At 47.5% G+C, this 25,953-nt stretch overlaps 1 protein-coding gene across 10 annotated transcripts in view; it reads right to left on the bottom strand.

Moving 5' to 3' along the window:
* The window catches only part of CCDC88A (coiled-coil domain containing 88A), a 349,307-nt gene that overhangs the window by 185,308 nt on the left and 138,046 nt on the right, over positions 1-25,953 (bottom strand). For all 10 annotated transcript variants that reach the window (XM_050951995.1, XM_050952002.1, XM_050952003.1 and 7 more), the window contains 2 exons: positions 24,532-24,672; positions 11,182-11,351 (listed from right to left, as the gene is read on the bottom strand). In XM_050951995.1, the coding sequence (XP_050807952.1) occupies positions 11,182-11,351; positions 24,532-24,672 (311 nt within the window). The remainder of the gene's footprint in view (positions 1-11,181; positions 11,352-24,531; positions 24,673-25,953) is intronic.

The raw sequence follows: 25,953 nt of genomic DNA, 5'->3' as shown, positions 1-25,953 counted from the left end.
TATTTTGTACCTAATTCCATGTGTAGCATGCTAAAAATATACACTTTTTTAAGGAATTGTACTGTATATGGTATATTTTAAAACAAACTCTGAAGTTAGTCTAAAATAAACAGATTATACTGTCTGTCATCGAGGACTACTTATTTTTTGACTCAAGCTATGAATCTATTTGAATTTTCACAATTTTAAATGCAACCCAACATATAATACATAGTACCACATATTTCTGACAGTTTAATAATTTAAAGTCGTCTAAGACTTTCAGTATACTCCTATGCCTAGAGGAAATGTATTTACAAATTAAATTCAAATACAGTGCAAAATGTTAAATGTTCAGAGCCTTCATTGTCGTTCTAATTGTATGCTTCAACTAAAGACTAGAGAGAATTGTACTAAATTCTATGGAACATACTGGTGTTCACTGTTTAGGCTATCTATTACCTGCCAATCAAACTAATAACAGTAATTTTTTCACTAATTTTCTTGGTGCAGCTGTTTATAGAATATCTTGGGCGGGCACATTTCAATAGACACATAATAATACAGACATCAGAAAATGAGAGCCACATCTTTTGTTCTACGGTCCTCATGAAGACAAAAATGTAGTGGGAGAGGGGGTTTCTGAATGAATCAGCCAGATAGTTCAGCCAGTTTAGATAATCTGGTCAAGAGAGGCCTGTAAAAGCTGATCAGTGATCTCATAAATGTGATTTACGCTACCTTCAACTCTTAATTAATCTTCTCTGTCTTCTCTCTCCACTAAGCATGTTGGGCTAAATCCTTGGGTGCACTGTTTCTATGCTATATGCAAATCGCGTGGTACGCATGGAGTTGCTGTATCCCTCTAAATTACACATCCCTAATCCTGGGTGTTATCTGCACACATTTTACTCTGGCATAAAAACATTATGCCAGGTGGAGGTCAGAGCCCCCACTGGCCAGAGCTTCACCACCTCCATTTATGTTTAGAAATTTGGAAGGGACAGAAATATTTTCATAGAAAAATCATGTGTTCGTCGTGGAGATTGATTTTTCTATGTACTAGGACTAGGCAAAGGAAGGGAAGAGCTTCCCTTTACTTATGGGGCCATCACTGGGGAAGGGGGAGCAAAATTTGGCAATCATTCACTGGTGTGGGGAGATAGCTGGTTGATGTAAACCTCCCTCACTGCTCTCCCTATATGTCCATCCAATCTATACCCAAAACATGCCAGCTAATCCCTAACAGCCTTCTTCTAAATTAGTGCACCTGCTGCTTAGATCAGATTCCTTACATCTAGGCTCATGCTTGTGCTTACAGCAGGAGGGGTGTTTTAGTGGAGTTTGGAGCAAAACTGCTCTCTGTGAGCTGGGATAGGAGGGGAGGGTTAAAAAGAGGATGAGCACTGGGACAAAGAAGGGCACCTGGCACTGGCCACTGTCGGAAGACAAGATACTGGGCTACATGGACCTTTGGTCTGACCCAATATGGCCCCTCTTATGTTCTTACGTTCTCAACCTGTAAGGAAAACAGGGGGATAGTGGGGTAGTTAGGGGTTACACTGGCAAGCTTTTCCACCCACCCGCCCACTGTATATCTGAATAAAAGATAAATAAAAATACTGTGGACTACTATGTCCCACCTGGATTGCTGTCCCACTTTATGTCTCACCACAACCAATAGAAAGTTGTTCTTTTAACCACTGGAGTTGGATTGTGCTGGAAATGAGGACCTCTGGTGACAGCATTGTCTACTAGCGAAAAGGAAAAAAACAGTTACCTACCTCTCATAAGTGTTTTTCTTCAAGATGTGCTGCTCATGCCCATTCCAATAGGTGTTCACATGCCACGTGCATGATTGTCGGAAAGTTTTTCCCCTAGCAGTACCTGTTGGGTCGGCTGCGGAGACCCCAGAAGTGGTGCCTTCATGGTGGTGTATATAAATCCATACCGACCCATCGCCTGCTCAGTTCCTTCTTGCCAGAATATGCTGACAGAGGCGAGGCAGGTGGGATTTGGAATGGACATGAGCAACACATCTCGAAGAAAAAACAGTTACCCACCTTTTAGTAACTGTTGTTCTTCGAGATGTGTTGTTCATGTCCATTCAAAGTAGGTGTGTGCATGCCGCGTGCATGCCAGCCGAAAGATTTTCCCCTAGCAGCATCCATAGGGTCAGCCCTGGTGCCCTATAAAGGGGTCCGCCGACCCTCTACTCCCTCAGTTCCTTCTTGCCAGCACTCCGACAGAGGGGCAGGAAGGTGGGTATTGGAATGGACATGAACAACACATCTCGAAGAACAACAGTTACTAAAAGGTGAGTAACTGTTTTTTTCTTTGAGTGGTTGTTCATGTCCATTCAAAGTAGGTGACTCACAAGCCTAACCTTAGGTGGTGGGGTCAGAGGTCACTGCCGCCTGGAGTACTGTACGACCAAAGGCGGCATCATCCGTAGCCTGGTGCGTAATGGCATAGTGCGACGTGAACATTTGGATGGAGGACCACGTGGCAGCTCTACAAATCTCCTGAGTCGGGATCTGAGCCAGGAACGCCACAGAGGAGGTCTGTGCCCTGGTGGAGTGGGCCGTAACTGGAGGAATAGGGGTTTTTGCTATACGATAGCATTCCTATATGCAGGCCGCGATCCACAAAAAGATCTGCTGAGAGGAGACCAGGAGCCCCTTCATTCTATCTGCCACTGCGATGAAGAGCTGGGTTGACCGTCTAAACGGCTTTCTCAGTTCAAGGCTAGAGCCCTGCAGACATCCAGGGAATGCAGCCTCCGCTCCTTACTGGAAGAGTGTGGCTTTGGATAAAACATCGGTAGGAAGATATCTTGTCCCATGTGGAATTGGGAGACATCCTTGGAGAGGAAAGCCAAGTGAGGTCTAAGTTGGACCTTGTCCTTCTAGAAGACAGTGTACGGGGGTTCGGATGTCAGCGCCCTGAGCTTCGATACCCTCCTGGCCGAGGTGATCACTACGAGGAAAGTGACCTTGTATGACAGGTACAGCAGAGAGCATGAAGCCAGGGGTTCGAAGGGAGGCCCTATGAGGGCGGAGAGGACCAGGTTGAGGTCCCAGGTAGGAGCTGGTTGACGGACATGTGGAAACAGCCTGCCCATGCCCTTGAGGAAATGGCCAACCAGCGGGTTTGCGAACACCGAGGTGCCCCTCTCCCCCGGGTGGAAAGCCGAGATAGCCACTAAGTGAACTCGAACTGAGGAGAGGGAAAGGCCCAGCTGTCTCAGGTGGAGCAAATAGTCTAAGATAACGGGAATCAGGGCCCTCAACGGCTCCTGCCCTCGCTGACCAGACCAGATGAAGAAGCGTTTCCATTTCGCCAGGCAGGTGGCCCTGGTAGAAGATTTTCTACTACTGAGCAACACCCCTCTGACCTGTTGGGAGCATTGCATCTCCACCGGGTTCAACCATGGAGCATCCAGGCTGTGAGGGGGAGTGATTGCATGTCCAGGTGGCGGAGGCAGCCCTGGTCCTGCGTGATCAGGTCCGGCAGCAAGGGCAGCGTCACATACCAATGTTGGAGCGGCCATGCCGGTGCTACCAGGATTACATGGGCTTGGTCCCTGCAGATCTTGAGAATTACCCTGTGGGTCAAGGGAATCAGAGGAAAGGCGTAGAGCAGCCCTTCCCTCCAGGACAGGAGGAAGGCTTCCAACAGAGACCCCGGACTGTGGCCCCGGAGGGAGTAGAACCGCCGACACTTCCTGTTTTCCTTTGAAGCAAACAGGTCTATCTGGGGATGACCCCAGAGCTGGAAGATTGAGCGCACTACGTCTCGACGAAGGGACCACTTGTGAGCTCGGAAAGAGCGGCTGAGGGGAATGGGCTGTCACACCTGGGGACAAAGCCTGCCCAAACCCATGAGAAACCGGCTCACCATGGGATTTCCGAAGACTGATCTACCTGCTGCTCCCCGGTGGAAGGCCGAAATGGTAGCCAGGCATACTTTGATAGATGATATTGTCAACCCCTGCTGCTTGAGGTACAGTAGGTAGTCCAAAACAAGGAGAATTGATGCTTGCTGCAGAGGGCTGCCCATCTGCAGACACCAGATGGAAAACCGCTTCCAATCTGCCAAGTATGTGGCACGAGTGGAGGGTTTCCTACTTCCCAGCAAAACTTCCCTAACTGAGTCTGAACACTAAAGCTTGAGTGGGTTTAATCATGGAGTTTCAATGCCATGAGATGGGGGGGGACTCCAGGTTGGAGTGTTGTAGACAGCCATAGACCTGTGCGATGAAGGACGGGCACACGAGAAGGGCTACTGGTAGGTCCACTGAGAGGTTCAACAGCATGGTAAACCAGTGCTGGCGGGGCCACGCTGGTGCTATGAGGATCAAGGAAGCCCTGTCCCAGTGAGCCTTAAGGAGGACTTATGTATGAGAGGGAAGGGCGGGAATGTAAAGCAGATGACTCGTCCATGAAAGGTGAAAGGTGTCCGCAATGGAGTCTGGGCTCTGGTTCAGAAGCGAGCAGAACCACTGGTACTTCCTGTTGCTCCGTATCGCAAACAGGTCTATGTGAGGAAAGCCCCACCTCTGGAAAATCGAGAGTGGAATGTCCACCATGACGAATCATTCATGACCATGAAACAAGCAGTGGAGGTGGTCGGCTAGCTCGTTTTGCGCTCCTGAAAGGTACGTCGCCTCTAGGTGTATTGAGTGGGCAATGCAAAAGTCCCACAGCCCGAGGGCTTCCTGGCACAGGGGAAAGGAGCGAGCACCATCCTGTTTATGTATAACATAGCTGGGGTGTTGTCCATCAGCACCGACACACATGAGCCCTGAAGACGGGCTTGGAACACTTGGCATGCCAGACAAACCACCCTCATCTCCCTTACACTGAAATGCAGCGATAGTTCTGTGTAGGACCATAGGCCTTGGGTTCTGATATTTCCCAGGTGTGCTCCCCAACCAAGCGCCAAAGCGTCTGTAACCAGTGATAGCATAAGTTGGGGATTAGGAAAGGGTACTCCCGCACAGACCACTTGTGGCTGCAGCCACCAGCGGAGAGACTCGCGAATGCAAGGGAGGGAGGGTGATTAATCTGTCCAGTGGGTCCCTGATTGGCCTGTGCACCTGCCCCAACCACGCCTGGAGAAGCTGAAGGCGCAGTCTGGTGTGCTGGACCATGTATGTGCAGGCCATCATATGCCCAGGCCGCCATATCCCCCAACAGTTTCATGCAATTTCTGGCCATCATCATGGGGAATCGGCGAAGGTTCTTGATAATGTCCCTGAGTGCTTGGAAGTGCGGCTCGGGAACACCCTGGCTTGCATGATGTCCAAGAGAGCTCCTATGAATTCTATTCTCTGTGTCGGGGCTAGTGTAGATTTGGGCATGTTCAATATGACGCCCAGCCTGAGGAAGGTGGCCTGAGCCAGAGACACATGCTCCACAGCCTGTGCTCGCAACTTGGCCTTGATGAGCCAGTCATCTAGGTACGGGAAAACTTGCCCTCACATTTGCACAAGAAAGCTGCCATGATCGCCATACACTTCATGAATACCCGGGAGGGCCGCCGAAAGCCCAAATGGGAGCACCCTGAACTGGTAGTGCTGGCCACTGACCACAAAGTGAAGAAATCATTTATGGGCCGGGATAATGGAGATATGAAAGTACGCATCTTTCAGGTCGAGGGCGGTGTACCAGTCTCCCAGATCCAGGGAAGGAATGATGGAGGCCAGGGAGACCACTTCACTTTCCTTATGAATGTGCTGAGGTCTCGCAGATCCAGGATAGGCCAGAGCCCACCCTTGGCTTTGGGGATGAGGAAATAGCGGGAGTAAAACCCCTTGTCTCTGAACTCCTGAGGAACCTCCTCTATTGCCCCTATAGTGAGAAGCAATTGCACCTCCTGCAGAAGGAGTTGTTCATGAGAAGGGTCCCTGAAGAAGGATGGTGAAGGAGAGTGGGAGGGAACAGAATTGGAAAGAATATCCCACGTCCACTATGCTGAGGACTCAGCAATCTGACGTGATCTAGGACCAAGCATGGTAGAAGTGGGACAGTCGATTCACAAAGAGTGGGTAAGGCTCCAAGCTTGGTACGGGTGCTCCATCCTTGGCTGCATCTTCAAAAGTTTGGCTTCGGGCCAGGGGCTGTTTTGAAGAACCCTGGCCTTGGCCTGAGGAGGACTATGACAGGCGTCTCCTATTATTCCTGCTCCATCTCCTGGACGAGTCTCACCTCGGGGGCCCAGAATAGAAGTGGGATGGGACCTGAGGCTTAAATGGTTTTCTTTGGGGTGCAGTGTGTGGAGCCCCAAAGACTTTAGAGTCGCCCACGAGTCCTTAAGACTGTGCAAGCGAGAGTGCGTATTTTGGGCAAACAAGCCTGCTCTGTCAAAGGGCAGGTCCTGGATTGTGTTCTGGACCTCCAGTGGTATACCCGACACTTGCAGCCACACATTGCATCTCATATAAGGGTAGTGGCCATAGTCCAAGCTGCCAAGTCTAACACAGCCTGGAGGGAGGTTCTTGAGACCACCCTGCCCTCCTCTAGAAGCACATTAAACTCCTTGCACAAGTCAGTTGGGAGCAATTCCTGAAACTTTGCTAATGTGCTCCAGGCATTGAAAGTATACTGGCTGAGTACTGCTAGTTGGTTGCTGGTTGGCCACTCACAGTCTCATAGACTTTAAGGTCAGAAGGGACCATTATGATCATCTAATCTGACCTCCTGCACAATGCAGGCCACAGAATATCACCCACCCACTCCTGTAACAAACCCCTAACCTATGTCTGAGTTATTGAAATCCTCAAACTGTGGTTTGAAGACCTCAAGCTGCAGAGAATCCTCCAGTAAGTGACCTGTGCCACATGCTGCACAGGAAGGCGAAAAACCTCCAGGGCCTCTGCCAATCTGCCCTGAAGGAAAATTCCTTCCCAAACCCAAATATGGCAGTCAGTTAAACCCTAAGCATGTGGGCAAGACTCATCAGCCAGCACCCAGGAAAGAATTCTCTGCAGTAACTCAGATCCCAACCCATCTAACATCCCATCACAGACCACTGGGCATACTTACCTGCTGATAATCAAAGATTAATTGCCAAATTAATTGCCCAAATTAGGCTATCCCACCATACCATCCCCTCCATAAACTTATCAAGCTTAGTCTTAAAACCAGATATGTCTTTTGCCCCCACTACTCCCCTTGGAAGGATGTTCCAGAACTTCACTCGTCTCATGGTTAGAAACCTTCGTCTAATTTCAAGTCTAAACTTCCTCGTGTTCAGTTTATCTCCATTTGTTCTTGTGTCCACTCGAAGCTGGAGCCCACTGGTCAAGTAGACCTTTCAGCCAAAAAGATCCAGCTTCTTAGCGTCCTGTAACTTTGGAGCGGGACCTGGCTGCCCCTGCCACTCCTTGTGATTTGCCACATCGACCCAGCTAAGTTCCCAGTTGTGGGTGGGTGAAAAGGTGTTCATACTCTTTATGCAGCACAAAGTAACATCTCTACACCATTTTAGCGGTGGGTGTTACCAAGATTGGAATCTGCCAGAACACCACAGTAGTGTACTGGATCACGCTCATCAGGGGCAAGGACACTCTAGATGGACCCTCTGGGGCAAGGATGTCCACCATCGGGTCTGACTCCGCTGTGACATCATCCGCCTGGAGGTTTAGGACCACACTAGTAAGAAGGTCTGGGTGTTCCCGGGTGTCCATCATTGGTAGGGTGGTGGTGGTGTCCGCCAGTGCCTCGTCCAGCAAGGAGGAACATAAGAACACAAGAACGGCCATACCAGGTCAGACCAAAGGTCCATCTAGCCCAGTATCTGTCTACCAACAGTGGCCAATGCCAGGTGCCCCAGAGGGAGTACCTAATAGGTAATGATCCAGTGATCTCTCTCCTGCCATCCATCTCTATCCTCTGATGAACAGAGGCTAGGGACACCATTCCTTACCCATCCTGGCTAATAGCTATTTATGGACTTTACCACCATGACTTTGTCCAGTTCTCTTTTAAACCCTGTTATAGTCCTAGCCTTCACAACCTCCTCAGGTATGGAGTTCCACAAGTTGACTGTGCGCTGCGTGAAGAACTTCCTTTTATTTGTTTCAAATCTGCTGCCTATTAATTTCATATGATGACCCCTAGTTCTTGTATTATGGGAAAAAGTAAATAATTTTTCCTTATCCACTTTCTCCACACCACTCATGATTTTATATACCTCTATCATATCCCCGCTTAGTCTCTTCTTTTTCAAGCTGAAGAGTCCTAGCCTCTTTAACCTTTCCTCATATGGGACCCTCTCCAAATCCCTAATCATTTTAGTTGCCCTTTTCTGAACCTTTTCTAGTCCCAGTATATCTTTTTTGAGATGGGGGGAACCACATCCGTACACAGTATTTGAGATGTGGGCGTACCATGGATTTATATAAGGGCAATAATATATTCTCCGTCTTATTCTCTATTCCCTTTTTATTGATTCCTAACATCTTGTTTGCTTTTTTGACCCCTCTGCACACTGCGTGGACATCTTCAGAGAACTGTCCACGATGACTCCAAGATCTTTTTCCTGACTCGTTGTAGCTAAATTAGCCCCATCATATTGCATGTATAATTGGGGTTATTTTTTCCAAATATGCATTATTTTACATTTATCCACATTAAATTTCATTTGCCATTTTGTTGCACAATCACTTAGTTTTGTGAGATCTTTTTGAAGTTCTTCACAGTCTGCTTTCTTCTTAACTATCTTGAGCGGTTTAATATCATCTGCAAACTTTGCCACCTCACTGTTAACCCCTTTCTCCAGATCATTTATAAATAAATTGAACAGGATTGGTCCTAGGACTGATCCTTGGGGAACACCACTAGTTACCTCTCTCCGTTCTGAGAATTTACCATTAATTCCTACCCTTTGTTCCCGAGGAGGCCCACGGGACTGGGTCTTCCTGCTCTTCTGGCTCCCTAGAGCCTGGGTCGGGTGCATCGGTCCCCCTCATGGCTGGAGGTGGCTCCAGTACAACTTGTGGCGCTGATTTGGGTGCTGCGCCTGAGTATGGAGGCCCAGAATCCTCATCCTGAGCCGGGCCCTCTGGAGCCCTGGGAGGTGTGACGTCACACTGACGTTGCCGAGGGGGGAGCACAGGGTGTGAATGCCACAGATATGGCCCTGAAGCCCTGACGATAGGCCCAAGGAATCCAAAAGGGCCATTGTACTGGGCCCTGACACTGCTGTGGTCAGGATACCGCTGGTACCGACGAGTCCACTACTCTGCTGTGCCGGGACTGCGAGCGGTACTGGCTGCGTCGGGAGACAAAAGAAAGACTCAGCCTTTGACTCGGAAGAGTACTCTGAGCTCAACCACGGGGAAGGCGGAGCCCGACAGTGCCAGGGAGCTGTACTGGGGTGATGGAGAGTGGTGCCGAAACATCATGGGCTTGCCCTGATAATGAATGGGGGGGGCAGTGCTGCCATTGGTGCCATGAAGGGTGCTGGAAATGGTGCCACATGCGTCGTCATCATAGATGCTGTTGTAGGTACCGCTGACAATGCTTGAACTTGAGCCTGCGTCTACATCGGTGCTGGAGCTCACATCTCCAGGACCAAGGACTGTGCCATGATGGCAATAAGGTCCCATGCTGCCTTGTAGTTACCCGGCATAGAGGCAGGGTCAAGCTCATCCTCCAAATCCTCCCGAGTCAGGGAGTCCACCAATACTGGACTCGACAGACCTTCAGTTGGGGCAGGAGTCAATGGAGTCATGTCTTGAGAGCCAGGCTGTGGGTGTCCTGCCACAAGATGCATCCCACTGGAATTCCCTTGCAGCTTCTTAATGGGGGAGGGCGGGAGGGCGGGGCAGGGCCCCGTCCGCCTTCTTTTCTAACTGCTGCTGTTCCAGATGATTCCAGTCAATCTAAATGCTTTTGGGCATGCTGCCCTCTCCTCCCCAGGACCCTTATAGGCTCCCAGATTACATAAGGGGGGCAGGTGGCCATTCCACCCTGCAGCAAAAATCATCAACTCATAAGCAGCAAAAGGAGCAGAAACAGAGCAGGGAGAGAGGGACTTCTATAGAGATGTGATGTCACAACACTGTCAATCGTCCAGAACTTTTTATATTATCAGCAAGTTGTTGGCTTAGGATACAAGGGAGGGGTCAAATAACGGATGAACAACATTATTTGACTGGTCAATTGACTGGCTTACCAAGCCTAAGGTAAAGCACACAAAGATGCTGTAAGAATTTACGCATAGGGAGTTAGTGAGGTTGCAGCTACTGTGCTGTAAATTCACCTCCTAGCTTGCTGTATACTAACTTCTCATACAGACAAGCATTTACATTATCTGACGATTGAGAGTGTGAATTGGCTCAATTACACCAACTAGGCACCACAGGTTCAACGTAAGTCACTGAACTGCATGGCAACTGAGGACTGGTCAAGTATATCTCAAACCCGCAAGGAGTTCCCAAGTACGCGAATCCTGAGGAAGTTCCATAGTATACTTTTATGAGCACTTCACAATCATTTTACATCATCATAATGACACAAACTAACCACAACATACTCAAACGTTCAACCCATTGTTCTGTCGATATGTTCATAGCTAAAACATCAAAGGAATTATCAACATACAGTAAGAGAAAGAGCATACACACTAACACACGTCTGAAACTACAGCGGGCCTCCCCAGTCTCAGCCAAATTCCGCCACCCTGCCCCTATTGGACCCCACCCCAAATCCCCACCCCAGCCTTGCCTCTTCCCCAAGCATGCTGCGTTCCTCCTCCTCCCCCCTCCCTCCGAGGCTTGCTGTTCACGACGATGCAAATGCTGGGAGAGAGCAGGAAGAAGCAGGACACAGCACCTGCTCGGGGAGGAGGCCGAGGTGGAGCAGAGGCAGAGGTGAGCTAGGGGAGGGGGGTGAGGCCGGGTCGGAGACCTGCCAATTGGTGTACCGCACCCAACTTTTCCCCATGGGTGCTCCAGCCCTGGAGCACCCACAGAATTGGCGCCTATGGCTGTTAGAGTAAAATTCTCACACTCTAGAAATGTTCTTCTCTTTGTAACAGTAATAGCTCCAAAATGCATTTGAAACTACAGTTTCATATTGAAAACTGGACAATTGGCCTAGAGAGTACTGTATTGTGTGAGGTCAGCAATATTGTAAGACCCAAGAACCCAATTCCCATATTGAGATTCATTCCCAATCAATATGTACTTACAGCTCCTGCCTAAGTCTTCTTATCTTTGCTTTAGCATCTGCCAGCTCCACTGACAAGTGCTGTCTGCTTTCAGTGCGTTTAATGCCTGGAGATCCACAAGGTGATTGTGCTGCTGATGCATGAGGTAGAAAATGAAGACAGTCCCGTTCTTCAGAAAGCTCTATGATAGTCTAAGAAATAAAACACAACAAGCATATAAGCACTTCAGATGGCTGTTTATATGTCAAAAAGTAACAATTAACTTTTATAGGCACAGTAAGTCAAAAATTGAAATGATACAAGAACTAAACTAATATGGTCTTGTAAACGAACAAGTTGGAATCAGGAACACTAGGTTCAATTCCTAGTTCTGCCCCAGACCTCCTTTGTGACTTCTGGCAAGTCAAATAATAAGATTTTCAAAAACAGAAACTTAAATGTAGACTTCTAGTCTCATATTTAAGTACCAAGAGGCCTGATTCTCAAAAATGTTCACTACCCAACAGTTTCTATTGACTTTACTGAGAACAGCAAGTTCTCAGCACTTTTGAAAATCAGTTTATTTATTTGGGAGCTGTGACACTGGGCCAAAAAGGCTTAAGCAACTTGCAGGCTAAGCCCACGTCCAGACTAACCAGCGGCATTGGCGGGTTAAAATCGATTGCTCGGGGATCGATATATCGCGTCTAGTCTGGACGCGATGTATCGATCCCCGAGCGCGCTTACATCGATTCCGGAACTCCATCAACCTGAACGGAGTTCCGGAATCGACATGGAGAGCCGCGGACATCGATGCCGCGCCGTCTGGACGGGTGAGTACCTCGATTTTAGAAATTCGACTTCAGCTACGTTATTCACGTAGCTGAAGTTGCGTATCTAAAATCGATTTTAATACCCTAGTCTGGACGTGGCCTAAATGACCCAAATTCAACCGTTAAAGTCATGTTAGAGAAGTATGTAAATGCTAATTAAGGCTATTCCTTACAAATAGGTATCATAGCTATGTTAAATAGACTAGAGTTTTGAAATGCAAACCTGTATTGTTAGAGAATTAGAGGTAATACTAATGGTATGTGTTTTCATGTCTTGTTAGTTTTTAACCATGTAAATCAATGGTGGGCAACCTGTGTCCCACAGGTTGCCCACCACTGATGTAAACATATAGTTCCTCTCTATTACTATAGCTATTGATTCAGAGGTCAAAAGGGAATATTAACATTTAGATTAAACTTAGCTGTAATAGTGTCATTGTCTATATTTCTCTTTGAAGGTTGCAGTAAACTGTTTATGACCTGCTTAATGGATAATTACCTTATGCTAATTAATGCAACCAGTTACCTGTGTATACATAGGAAATAGGTAATTCTACTTCAAAGCAACTATTCTTCACCCAGCAGATCAACCTGATATTATATATATCTCAACAGGTTGATCTGCTGGGTGAAGTATAGTTGCTTTGAAGTAGAATTACCTATTTCCTATGTATACACAGGTAACTGGCTGCATCAATTAACATAAAGTAATTATCCATTAAGCAGGTCATAAACAGTTTACTGCAACCTTCAAAGAGAAATATAGACAATGACACTATTACACCCAAGTTTAATTGGACTGAACTTGCGGACTAAGTCTGAAAGAACTCTTTGCAACGATAAAGCTCACCACCTCTACTATGAAACTGACAATTTATTCAAGTCTGTAGGTATAATAATCTTTTAACCAATACTCACTCTCTCTTTTCTTTTTTAATAAATTTTAATTTAGTTAATAAGAATTGTCTGTAAGTGTGTATTTGGGTAAGATCTTCCCTGATGCTCCCTGACTCAGATGAGAGAACAGTAGAGAGTCAGGGAGGGACAAAACCACTAAGTCTCTAGCTATTATATAGGAGGTGTAGACAATACCAATATGGTACTGGGTAGGATGGTACTGACTGTGAGGTGGGAAGCTTCATCAGTAATGACCCTGTTAGTGCTGGTCTTGCAAAGAAAGTCAGTGGGGTTGATCTTGTTGATCAAAATTACCAGTACCAGAGTCATTAGTACTAATGGAAACTAAACCGCTAGAGACGGTGCAGAAGATAATGGTACTGGGTACTTTGAGGAACAATTAGACCATGGCAAGACAGGGTGTGAAACTAAACTGCAGTAGTCTGCCATGGTATAACAGTCTGTGTGCACCCTGTTGATGTGTGTTAACAGTCCTCTTTGAAATGGGACTAGTTCAGAGCGCATTAATGGTCTGTTAACATGTGTCAGCAGGGTGCATATGGACAGTGAGACTGCAGCAGGTTACTGAAGGGTAGAGTCACACCCCAGTTTGCCATGGTCTAATTGTTCATAAACACAAACTTTATGTTGCTGTATGTGCACTAAGTAGCAGTATGTCAAAGTGCACTACAAAACTTTTAGTGAGGTAGCAGGCCCCACATGGTGACTTGGACCAATGGTTCTGAACCAGAGGTAAGGGTACCTTTGGGGGTACACTGAGGTCTTCCGGGGGTACATCAACTCATCTAGATATATGTCTAGTTTTACAGCAGGCTACATAAAAAACACTAGCAAAGTCAGTATAAACTAAAATTTCAGATAGACATGACTTGTTTATACTGCTCTAAATATAATTTATATTCCAATTGATCTATTTTATAGTTTTATGGTATGAGAAAGTACGCAATTTTTCAATAATACTGTGCTGTGACATTTTGAATTTTTATGTCTGATTTTGTAAACAAGTAGTTTTTAAGTGACATGTAACTTGAGGCTATGCAAGACAAATCAGACTCCTGAAAGGGTACAATAGCCTGGAAAGGTTGAGTGCCACTGACTTAGACCTGGTCTACACTACAAACGTAGGTCGATGGAAGCAGCCTCACGTCAACCTAGTAATGTATGTGTTTACACTACCAGGTCCCTTCTGCCAACCTAACTCGACTGTTTTGTCAACTTAATTACTCCACCTCCGCAAGAGGCATAGCGCTTAATTCGATGTTGATGGGTCGACAGAGAGGCAGTATAGATGCAGCACTATGTAAATCGAATGTATCAGCCACCAGCAGGTGTCCCACAATGCTCCGCTGTGACCACTCTGGTGATAATTTTCAACTTCGCTGCACAGCAGTCGGGTACACAGGAAACAGCCCCTCCCCTTTAAAGCCCTCGGAATTTTTGAATTCCCATTTCCTGTTTGATCAACATGGAAAGCTCGGAAGCCCAGCTTATCATGGCGACTCAATGCCCCAAATGCTCTCCAGTCTGAAGTACACAGGTGGTGGACAGTACAATAAGGTGGTGGACCTTATTGGTCTGTGGAGAGAATAGTTTGTGCAGGCACAGCTCCAATCCAGCCATAGAAATGTCGACATCTACTAAAGATTTTGCGGGGTATGGTGGAAAAGAGCTACTCCAGGGACATACAGCAGTGCTGTGTGAAAATCAAAGAACTTCGGCAAGTGTACCAGAAAACAAGGGACACAAACATTCATTCTGGTTCTACACCACAGACATGTCATGTCTACAATGAGCTGCATGCAGTTCTCGTAGGCGACCCCACCACTACCCCCAATGCAGCGTGGTTACCTCACAGGAGTCTGAGTCCCGGGTCTCCTCAGGCAACAACAAGGAGGGCATTGTGGATGAGGCAGAGGAGGAGGAGGAGAATGGGAGACAGGCAAGCTGGGGATCCATTCTCCCTGAGAGTCAGGAGCTATTTTTAACCCCAGAGCAGTCCAGCTCGTCGCAAGATAGCATAACGGCTGAGTGTGATGCCGGGGAAGGCATTTCTGGTGAGTATGCAATTCCAATCAAATTCTAGGGGTTATATGCTCTTACATTTTATGTTTAATGTGAAGAAAAAGTGAGAGGCAGTAGGTATCTGCTTCCCAGTGTCCGCTCCAACTTCACAGAGGGTGCCCTCAGAAAAGACTGTCTATGCCTTCCATGGAGATCTCCAGGAAACTTTCATCTTTGCTATCATTTGCAGAAGGTTTCTGGGGAGAATTGTCTTATTTCTTCCACCTCAGTAGGACACTTTCCCATGCCATTCCAGTATTAATTCTGCTGGTATCATTCCAGTACACAGCATAGCAGCATAAGGACCAGGTCTTTACCCAAATGCTTGCAGCATCTGCTCCCTTGCTACCTCTGTTACCCTCAGGAGACTGATAACCCATAGGGTCACCTAGGGGAGATTGTGGAAGTTTTCATTACATTTCATTACATTTTGATTTAGTTGGGGATTGGTCCTGCTTTGAGCAGGGGGTTGGACTAAGTGACCTCCTGAGGTCCCTTCCAACCCTGATATTCTAAGTGCCTGTACTGCAAACAGAGCATGTGATCCCCCACCCATGGTGATTTCCAGGTACCTCAACCCCGTTTTCCCTAACATGACTGTGATTTGGATGGCAGGGATCTGCTTGACCTTGGAATCTGCAAGCCCAGGTCAACCACTATCAGCAGTGTTAAAGGGGGTGGGGGAGTGGGTTCCTAGGTTCTCTCGTGGCCACAACCCCCTCCCCCGCGGAGCCACCATGGACAAAGACCACAGTTTGGGAAGCTTAACACTGATCCCCAGTCTCCAAGCACCATCCACACTGTGAAGGGGAGGGGGCATTCCTCATCTGCCCACTTGTGCGCCTGACACAGGTTGCCCACAAGTTGCAGCACAAGGCCCATTACCCATACCACTGGGCCATAATCATCATGGCTGGAGCAGCAAACTAGTTTATTGAATAGCTAGGGATACTGATTATGTTCTGGCTTCCAATTCAGTGTAATAAGGAGTGTGATTTTAAAACAGCAACTTTGTACTTGGGTATGCACTGACAATGGTTGCCTTGTGCTTTGCATGCCTTACAGTAGAAAGCTTGGCCTTTAGCATTTCCTCCACACTGTTGGAGAGACTTTCACAGATTAGAAGACAGAAAAAGAATGTGTGATGACCTAAATTCCCTCTAAGTTGCATGGCTGCGCAGCTGCCTATTAAACCTTGCATAACCTGCCACAGCTGGGGGAGAGGCGTCCTTCCCCGCCGGCTCCAGCGCGGACCTGCCTCGGCCAGAGGAGAAAAGCCCTTCCCTTGGCCCGGCCCAGGCCTGCTGGAGCTACCGGGGAGAAGAACCCCTCCCTTGGCCCAACGCAGCCCTGCCAGAGCTGCCACAGTTGGGGAGAGGTGCCTCTCCCCCAGCCCCAAGCTGCTGTGGTGAGAGAGGGCTGGGATGTGTCATCTCTTCCCACAGCAGCCCTGGAGCAGCCTGCATCATAAACCTCTCATCCCTGATCCCACCCCAGAACCCACCCCCTCACTGCACCCCAACCCTCTGCCCCAGCCCTGAGCCCTGTTCCGCACCCCAAACCTCTCATCCTTGGCCCCACCCCAGAGACTGCAGCCTCTGCACCACCACCCTCTGCTCCAACCCTGAGCCACCTCCCGCACGCTAAACCCCTCATCCCCAGCCCCACCTCAGAGCCCACATCCTCAGCCAGAGCCCTCATCCTCCCACATCCCAACCTTTGCCACAGCCAAGTTCCCTCCCACACTCTGAACCCCTCGGCCCCACCCCACCACATTAATTTTGTTATGTGCACCAAGATGAAGGTGATGTGTCACACATCACCTCAATATTGGTGCAAATAACAAAATTTATTCCACACATAGACGTAAAAAATTAGAGGGAACACTGGTGATAACATGTTCAACGGGATAATTAATATCTCTGGGACAGCTGATTCAGAGCTAAGAGCCTGGAAGATTTCATTGTCTGAAAAACTGAACATGGACATGGAGAGCAAGAGTATCCTTGGAGCACGAACGTTCCATACAAGGTGAGATGCTGAGGATTATGAAGGATCAATCAGATATGTTGAGGCATCTGACTGAGCTTTAAGAAAAACAGCTTGAGGCTAGACTCCCTCTGCAGCCCCTGCAGAACAGCCTGCAAACATCACCTTATTCCAAAATCTCCCTCCCCGAAACTTCCAGGAAGGGTGGGGGGGAGAGGTGTAGTATCCCTTCTATTCAACACCTGGGGAGGGTACTAAGAGCAAATGGCAGTCCTTCGAAGACCTTTGATAGGCAAGACTTCTGTGCTTACACAGACAAGCTGACTTGGTTTCTCCTCTCCCAATTTTATCAAACAGTTTGCTCAAGATTAAACTATTTTCCAGGTCTTTCAGTTCCTTTGTTCGTGCAATTAAAGTCAATGTTTCAATAATGAAATACTCTATTCTAAGCATAGGGATTTGGTGGGTGAAAGGGGAGGTACAGGGAAACTGATGCAATGGAGGGGATGCTATGGGAAGGCACAGCAGAGGGAAGTGGCACACATTACTGTGGCTCATTACTGAAACAGGTTTTCAAAGTCTCCTGGAAAGGCAGAGCTCTTTGCTGGGCTCTTCTTATTGCCCTGGTATCTGGCTGCTCAAAATTAGCTGCCAGCGTATCATCTTCATACCCCACCCCTGTGGGAACTTCTCTCCCTTCACAGCACAGATATTATGGATCCCACAGCAGGCAGCGAAAACAATGGGGATATTGCTTTCACTGAGGTCTAACCTAGTAAGCCAACTGCGCCAGTGACTCTTTAAATGTCTAAAGGCACATTCCACCACCATTCTGCAATTGCTCAGCCTACTGTTGAACTACTCCAGGTGGTCAGTGTATGGTTTCATGAGCCATGGGAGCAAGGATGATGCTGAGTCTCCAAGGATCACATTGGCATTTCTACATCATCAATGGTTATTTTGCAATCTAGAAAGAAAGTCCCTGATTGCAGCTTCATGATCAGACCTGTGATCCTAAAGATGCACACATCATGCACCTTTCCTGGCCATCCCACGTTGATGCACATGAAATGCTCCCTGTGATCCACCAGCACTTGCAACACCATTGAGAGGTATCCTTTTCAGTTTATGTTCTTTTTGGCTAGGTGGTCTGGTCCCAAGATAGGGATATGCATGTCATATATTGCCCACCGCAGTTAGGGAACCCCATTGCAGCAAAACCATCCACTATATCTTGCACATTTCCCAGAGTCACTACTCTACTTAGCAGAAGTCAATTAATGGCCCTGCAAACTTGGATCACAACAGCTCCCACAGTGGATTTACCAACTCCAAATGGATTCCACACTGACCAGTAGCAGTCCGGCATTGCTAGCTTCCACAAAGCAATCATCACTCACTTCTCCGCTCTCAGAGCAGTTTTAGTATTGCTACGCTTCAGGGCTCGGGAAAGCTCTGCACAAAGTTCCTGCAAAGTGGCCTTCCACATTTGAAAGTTCTGCAGCCATTGTTCATCATCCCATAACTACATAATGATGCAATCCCACCAGTCAGTGCTTTTTTCCCAGGACCAGAAATGGAGTTCCACCGTGTTCAGCTGCTGTGCGACTGCTAGAGGCAACTGGGAATTGTTTCATTCTATGGCTTGCAACAGGACTGCTTGAAGGAAATCGCAACGTTCTATGCAGCAGCTCATGTCTCAGCTCCGGAAATACTGTAGGATACGGTATAAGGCATTTGCATGCTCACAACAAGAGAGCACAGCTGAGCAGGGTTTATACTTCTTGGGCTATGATGTACATGTGGCTAAGCCAGGCTTTCGAAAACAGGCATGAAAAAGTATGGGTTGTTTGCCACTGATATCAGGGTAGGGAGACAGGGAAAGAGGACACTGCATCATAGGAGGTTAAAGCCATGTTCCCATTCTAACCTGAGACAATGTTTTGGTCCCACAAGGCATTGAAAGCCTCTCCCAAAAAACCCTAAGGCTAGTTGCACTGAGGGATAGCTACCCATGGTGCACTGCTCTCTGCATTGATGCAAGCGCTGCTAGAGAGGATGCACTCCACCAAGACAAAGAGCGTGGTTTGGGCAAACCCAATCAACTTAATTACTCCAGCGGTTACATGTCGACTTAAATTAAGCTGGGGTAAGAGGTAGATACACTGGAGGATAGGGATAGGGTCCAGAGTGACCTAGACAAATTGGAGGATTGGGCTAAAAGAAATCTGATGAGGTTCAACATCGACAAGTACCGAGTCCTGCACTTAGGAAGGAAGAATCTCATGCACTGCTATAGGATGGGGACCAACTGGCTAAGGAGCAGTTCTGCAGAAAAGGACCTGGGGATTACAGTGGATGAGAAGCTGGATATGAGTCAGCAGTGTGCCCTTGTTGCCAAGAAGGCTAACGGCATATTGGGCTGCATTAGTAGGAGCACTGCCAGCAGATTGAGGGAAGTGATTATTCCCCTCTATTCGGCACTGGTGAGGCCACATCTGGAGTACCGCGTCCAGTTTTGGGTCCCCCACTACAGAAAGGATGTGGACAAATTGGAGAGAGTCCAGCGGAGGGCAACAAAAATGATAAGGGGGCTGGGGCACATGACTTACGAGGAGAAGCTGAGGGAACTGAACTTGTTTAGTCTGCAGAAGAGAAGAGTGAGGGGGGATTTGATAGCAGCCTTCAACTACCTGAAGGGGGGTTCCAAAGGGGATGGAGCACAGCTGTTCTCAATGGCGGCAGATGACAGAACAAGAAGCAGTGTTCTCAAGTTGCAGTGGGAAAGGTCTACGTTGGATATTAGGAAACACTATTTGACTAGGAGGCTGGTGGAGCACTGTACCTCCTCCCCAGGTAACCCATTCCAATCTCCATCCTTAGAGGTTTTTAAGGCCCAGCTGACAAAGCCCTGGCTCGGATGATTTAGTTCATGTTGGTCCTACCTTGAGCAGGGGTTTAGACTAGATGACCTCCTGATGTCTCTTCCAACCCTAATCTTCTATGATTCTGTGAAATTAAGTTGACTTAACTTTGTAGTGTAGACATGTCCTTAGCGTGTGGCAGGCTACTGCACTGTAGAATTACATCCTGTCTTGTCATGCATTAACTCTCTGTGTAACTATGTACAAAAGAAGTGCTGATAAGTGCTGACAACAGTGAGCTGTGAGGCTTGACTTTGTAGTCATAGGCAGTAAGAAGGAACTGTGAGAGGGCTGAAGCAGCCATGCCCTTTCAGCCCTCTGATGGAGGCATCAGGACACAGGGTGCATGTGTCACCTCCAGAGGTGCGGCTAATCAAGTCCCCAGCTCAAGTGTATGGGGCACGCACACACCTAAGGTGAAGGAATTAAAGTGGAAAATATATGTACACAAGCAGTTGAAAAACCACCTAACTTTAAATGCAAGATTTTTGTAAGTAGGAGCCTAATCTCTCTTTTGTCTTCTTCCTCAACTGTAAAATGGGGTATTAATACTTACCTATCTCTCCAGGATATTTGGGGCAAAATTGATTAATATTGTAAAACAATTTAAGATTTTCAGATGAAAGGTGCTATGATTGCAAAAGCTTTATTTTTTGTTGTTTTTGTTAATAGTATTGTGCTAGCGTCTGAGGTTCCCAAACAAGACTGGAGCCCCATTACTCAAGGCTCTCTATCAAAATAAGATATGGCCCCTATCTTAAAGAGTTTACTATCTAGAGTTCCAAACCTGCAAAGCCCTACACATGTGCTTCACTGAATGAGTGATCAATTCCACTGAAAGGAAAGCCACATTCATGGGACTGTGTGATGAGCTCCCACCACCTCTGAGGCGCAAGGACACAAAAATGAGAGCTGCCCTGCTGTTGGAGAAGCACATGGTGATCGCACTGTGGAAGCTGGCTACTTCAGACTGCTACTGATCGGTTGCTAACCAGTTCAGAGTGGGAATTTCGACCACTGTGTTGATACAAGTGTGCAGGTCCATTAATCGTATCCTGCTCCGAAAGACCATGACTCTGGGCAATGTGCGTGACATTGTGGATGGCTTTGCACAAATTGGCTTCCCTAACTGCGGAGGGGTGATCAATGGTACGCACATTCCAATTCTGGCAACAGACCACCTAGCCACCCAATACATTAATCACAAGGGGTATTTCTCAATGGTTCTCCTGGCGCTTTTGGTTCACAGTGAGTGTTTCACAGACATTAACTCTGGCTGGTCTGGAAAGGTGCATGACGTATGCATCTTTTGGAATACTGGCCTGTTCAAGAAGCTGCAGGCAGGGATTTTCTTCCCAGACCAGAAGATCACCGTAAGGGAACTAGAAATGCCCACTGTGATCCTGGGAGACCCGGCCTACCTCTTAATGCTGTGGCTCATGAAGCCATCCATGGGACAACTTGAGAGCAGCAATAACAGTTCAACAACAGGCTGAGCAAGTGCAGAATGACTGTGGAGTGTGCATTCAGCTGTTTAAAAGCCCACTGGCGATGCCTGTATGGGAAGCTGGACATGGCTGATGATAATATTCCTATGCTTATAGCCGCATGCTGTACGCTCCATAATATTTGTGAAGGGAAGGGTGAAAGCTTCACTCAGGGCTGGATCACAGAGGCTCAGCACCTGGAGGCTGAGTTTGAACAGCCAGAGACCAGGGCTATTAGAGGGGCACAGTGTGGGGCCATAAGGATCAGAGATGCTTTGAGGCAGCAATTTGAAGCTGAAAGCCACTAATATTTGTTGCTATGATCGGGATTGCCGTGCTTGTAATGCTAGGATGTGATTGGTGCACATGAGGCAAGAAGGGGCCTTAACATAGCTCTATATATGTTGCTTTGAAGTGCTCTTTTAGCTTTCGCTTAATAGAATAAAGATTGCTTTCAAACAAACAATTATTTTATTGAAAGACAACAACCAGAGGAGAGAGTCAAATAAAAAAATTCATCGGCAGGGATGGAGGAACGAAAGGAATGTGGGAATGGAAGGTGTCAAGAGGAGGAGAGGTCCTGGCCCGGCTACAGATTTGTGTATGTCCAGGGATCATAACCAATCTTCTCTTTTAGAGTACGATGCAGTGGGTGCTGTACTTCAGCAGGGTCAAACTGCAGATGGATGGGTGTTGAGTGCAGTGGGTATTGGGAGTTCACACTGCTGGACTGTGAGGAGGGAGGTGTGGAATTCTGAGGGTAGAGAGTGGAGCCAGGAGGTTAAGAGTGTGTTGGCGGTATGAAGGGTGTGCATGGGAAAGAGTTTTGCAACAGTGGCTGCAGGGGAAGGCAGGCACGGAGCATTTTGGTTTGAAGAGCTAGTATCACCTGGAGCATGTCCGCTTGGTGTTCCATAACTGTTAAGAGTCGCTCCATGGCTTCTTTCCAGTGTGCCGTGATCTCCTTTTGGTCCTTCTTCTCACTGTCCTACCACTCCTTCAATTCCTTTTTCTCGGCAGCAGAGTGCATCATAACCTCACGCATAAAGTCCTCCTTAGTTCTTCCTGGCCGCTTTTGAATTCTTCGCAACCGTTCTGCTGCCAATAAGGGAGGCTGTCCTCCCAAGGTCATCTCTGTGAAGTTTAAATGCAACATTCTAGAGAAGCAGTATTGTCTGCAACACAGACAACACTGTTTCAGTGGTTTGAAACATAGCCAGTACTGACATACCTGACACTAATTGGCTGACCCCAGGCAAGCGCACATAAGCCACAAGACCCCCAAAATGGTGAGCAGCTGCAGGGGAAGGGTAAATCACTGTTCCCAGACCCTGCTGTACACTAGGCACTTGGCTCTTGGGCAGCTGGGGAGAACTAGCACTGTAGGGGGGGCCTGATAATCATTCCTGTCCCCACACTTTCCACAGCAGATGATCATTAAGGAAGATATCTCACTGCTGAGGGTGAGCAGGGCATCAAGGGACGGTCTTCTCCAAGACTGCGGTTTCTGCCCTGGCCCCTATGCAGCTAGCTTGTGAGCAGCTATGGTGATGGCACAGTGGCGCGGGAAAGTTACTGTTAATGGGGCAAGAAACAAAGTAGCTCTGCCAAGGAACCTGTGACAGTGGAACCTGTGACAGTATCTCCATGAGAGTTTCCTGGTGATCTCCGAGGAAGATTCCCACGAAGTGAGGGAGTCTATCACTAGCCTGCTCTGCCGCTCAAACTAGACATGAGGTGGGAGACAAGCCTGCTTTCTGTAACCTTTCTGCCCCCAACAACTCGCTTCAGCAATACCCAAAATCAGATCCATTTACCAGAGGCCTCATCTTCTGTTTGCACTTCACCAATATCCGACTGCTGTGACTGGTTAGGCTCCTCCGGGGTAGAAAAGAGCTCCTGACTGCATGCATCTCTGGCCTCCGCGTTATCCTCTGCCTCTGGGTCCCCTTCCCCCTCTTCATCCAAGATTGTTTCCTCCTGGTTCAGTGCACTCTCAACTTACCATGAAGTATCCACAGGGGACTTTCCAGTGGATGTCAGGTCACCACTGAGTATCGCGTCCAGCTCTTTGTAGAGCCAGCAGCTCGTGGGCGCAGCATCAGAGCAGTGGTTTGCCTCCCGTGCTTTGTAGTAGGCGTTCCACAGCTCCTTCACTTTGACCCTGCACTGCAATGTGTCCTGGTCATGGCCCCTTTCTATTATGCATCTAGAAATCTGTCTGTAAGTATTAAAATTCCAATGGCTGGATAGCAGCTGTGACTGCACTGCCTCCTCTCCCCAAATACTGATGAGGTCCAGCAGCTCGGCATTGCTCCAAGTGGGGGATGGCCTGTTGCGTAGAGCAGACATGGCCAGCTGAAAAGATGCGCTGAGACCACTGCACAAATCACCAAGCAAACACGAAGGGGACTTTCAAATTTGCAAAGGAATGTATGGGGTGGGGCTGATGGTCACCTGAGGGCAGGGCAATAGAGTTCAAACCAATGGCCAGAGAGGGGAGAACAGGCATTGTGGAATACTTCTCAGAGGCCAATCGCAGCGCTGTAATCACCACAGTGTCTACACTGGCACCGCAGCACTATAGCCACGGTGCAGTGTACGCCTCTCATCGAGGTGCTTTTTTTTTTTTTTTTTTTTTTTTTTTTTTTTTTAAGAGTGCTGCATCTGCGCAGTTTCTGCACACTAAGTGGCTTGGCATAGCCCCCCATCCCTGAGGCCATGTCCCCAACAGGACTCCACTACTAATGATTACTAATTATAATACTAAAACTACAATAACTATGTACAAGAAAAACTCAAGAGTCCAAGCGAAAGAAATCACTATGGGGCTTGTGAAAGCAAGGAGCATTTCAACACCATCACTAACAGAAAGAAGGAGCTGAGATGGGGCAGGGCCAATGGCACCCAACATATTGGCACATAAGCATGGGACTCCAGAGCTGGCTCTACAGATACCACTAGAGGAAAAATTTCCATTGACCATGCACATGGGCACACACACACCTAACATGGAATCGACATAAGGAACAAAATGAAGAAGTCTTATTTCAAGCCATGCTGCCAACTGATAAAGTTCAAAGAACATATATTATCTATTTTCAAAAATTCCAAACTGTATAATTTTAAAAAGGTGCTTTCTTATACTTTTTCTTTTTAAATAATTAAGCCCATACATACCTCAGAATGTTCATCCCTTTCATCAATGAGTCTTTTTAAATGTAATGCCATATTTTTCAAGAGAGGCTCGATATATTCTTGTGACAGAATGCTGACATCCATCCACTGCAGATCAAACACATTTTCCTGATTATGAGTTACCTATAAGAGAAAGAAATAATTGTGAAAACAACCTTCATGAGCTATTTAATTATAAGAATGCAAAAGAAGTATAACAAGAGTGACGGAAGAATCCCATTCACTGTTACAGACTAGGGACCGAATGGCTAGGAAGCAGTTCTGCAGAAAAGGACCTAGGGGTTACAGTGGACGAGAAGCTGGATACGAGTCAACAGTGTGTCCTTGTTGCCAAGAAGGCTAATGGCATTTTGGGCTGTATAAGTAGGGGCATTGCCAGCAGATCGAAGGATGTGATCATTCCCCTCTATTCGACATTGGTGAGGCCTCATCTAGAGTACTGTGTCCAGTTTTGGGCCCCACACTACAAGAAGGATGTGGACAAATTGGAAAGAGTCCAGTGGAGGGCAACAAAAATGATTAGGGGGCTGAAGCACATGACTTATGAGGAGAGGCTGAGGGAACTGGGATTGTTTAGTCTGCAGAAGAGAAGAATGAGGGGGGATTTGATAGCTGCTTTCAACTACCTGAAAGGGAGTTCCAAAGAGGATGGATCTTGACTGTTCTCAGTGGTACCTGATGACAGAACAAGGAGTAATGGTCTCAAGTTGCAGTGGGGGAGGTTTAGGTTGGATATTAGGAAAAACTCTTTCACTCCGAGAGTGGTGAAGCACTGGAATGGGTTACCTAGGGAAGTGGTGGAATCTCCTTAGAGGTTTTTAAGGTCAGGGTTGACAAAGCCCTGGCTGGGATGATTTAGTTGGGAATTGGTCCTGCTTTGAGCAGGGGTTTGGACTAGATGACCTCCTGAGGTCCCTTCCAACTCTGAGATTCTATGATGTGTGGGAATTTGCAACTGAGATTGTCCACTATCAAGTTTTGTGTGCAGACAATGTAATGTTGTGGGAGATGCACCTGTTCCATAGCCTGATCACCTCGCTGCATATGAAGGGTGATCTGGCTCCTCCCTGACTATTGTACGTAGGCTATGTTGTCTGTTAGGATCTTCATGTGTGATCCTGTGATCAGCTGGAGGAAATGGGTGCAGGCGTTCCTTACTGTTCTTAGCTTGAGGAGACTGATGTGAAGGAACATCTCCATGGGTGACCACTTGTGTTGCGAGGCCGTTAAGATTTGCAACCCACCAGATCAGTGATGTATTGATGGTGAGAAGCAATGACGGTGAGGTCTGGGAGAAGGGGATCCCTTTGCAAATGTTGGTTGGGCTCATCCACCAGTTTAGGGAGTTTTTGACCCTGGTGGGTGGTGACAGAGATTTGTCCAGCTTGTCCCTGTTGTAGACCA

This window comes from Gopherus flavomarginatus, chromosome 4, assembly GCF_025201925.1.
Source record: "Gopherus flavomarginatus isolate rGopFla2 chromosome 4, rGopFla2.mat.asm, whole genome shotgun sequence".
Classification (NCBI taxonomy): Eukaryota; Metazoa; Chordata; order Testudines; family Testudinidae; genus Gopherus; species Gopherus flavomarginatus.
This window is presented reverse-complemented; position numbering and strand designations above follow the sequence as displayed.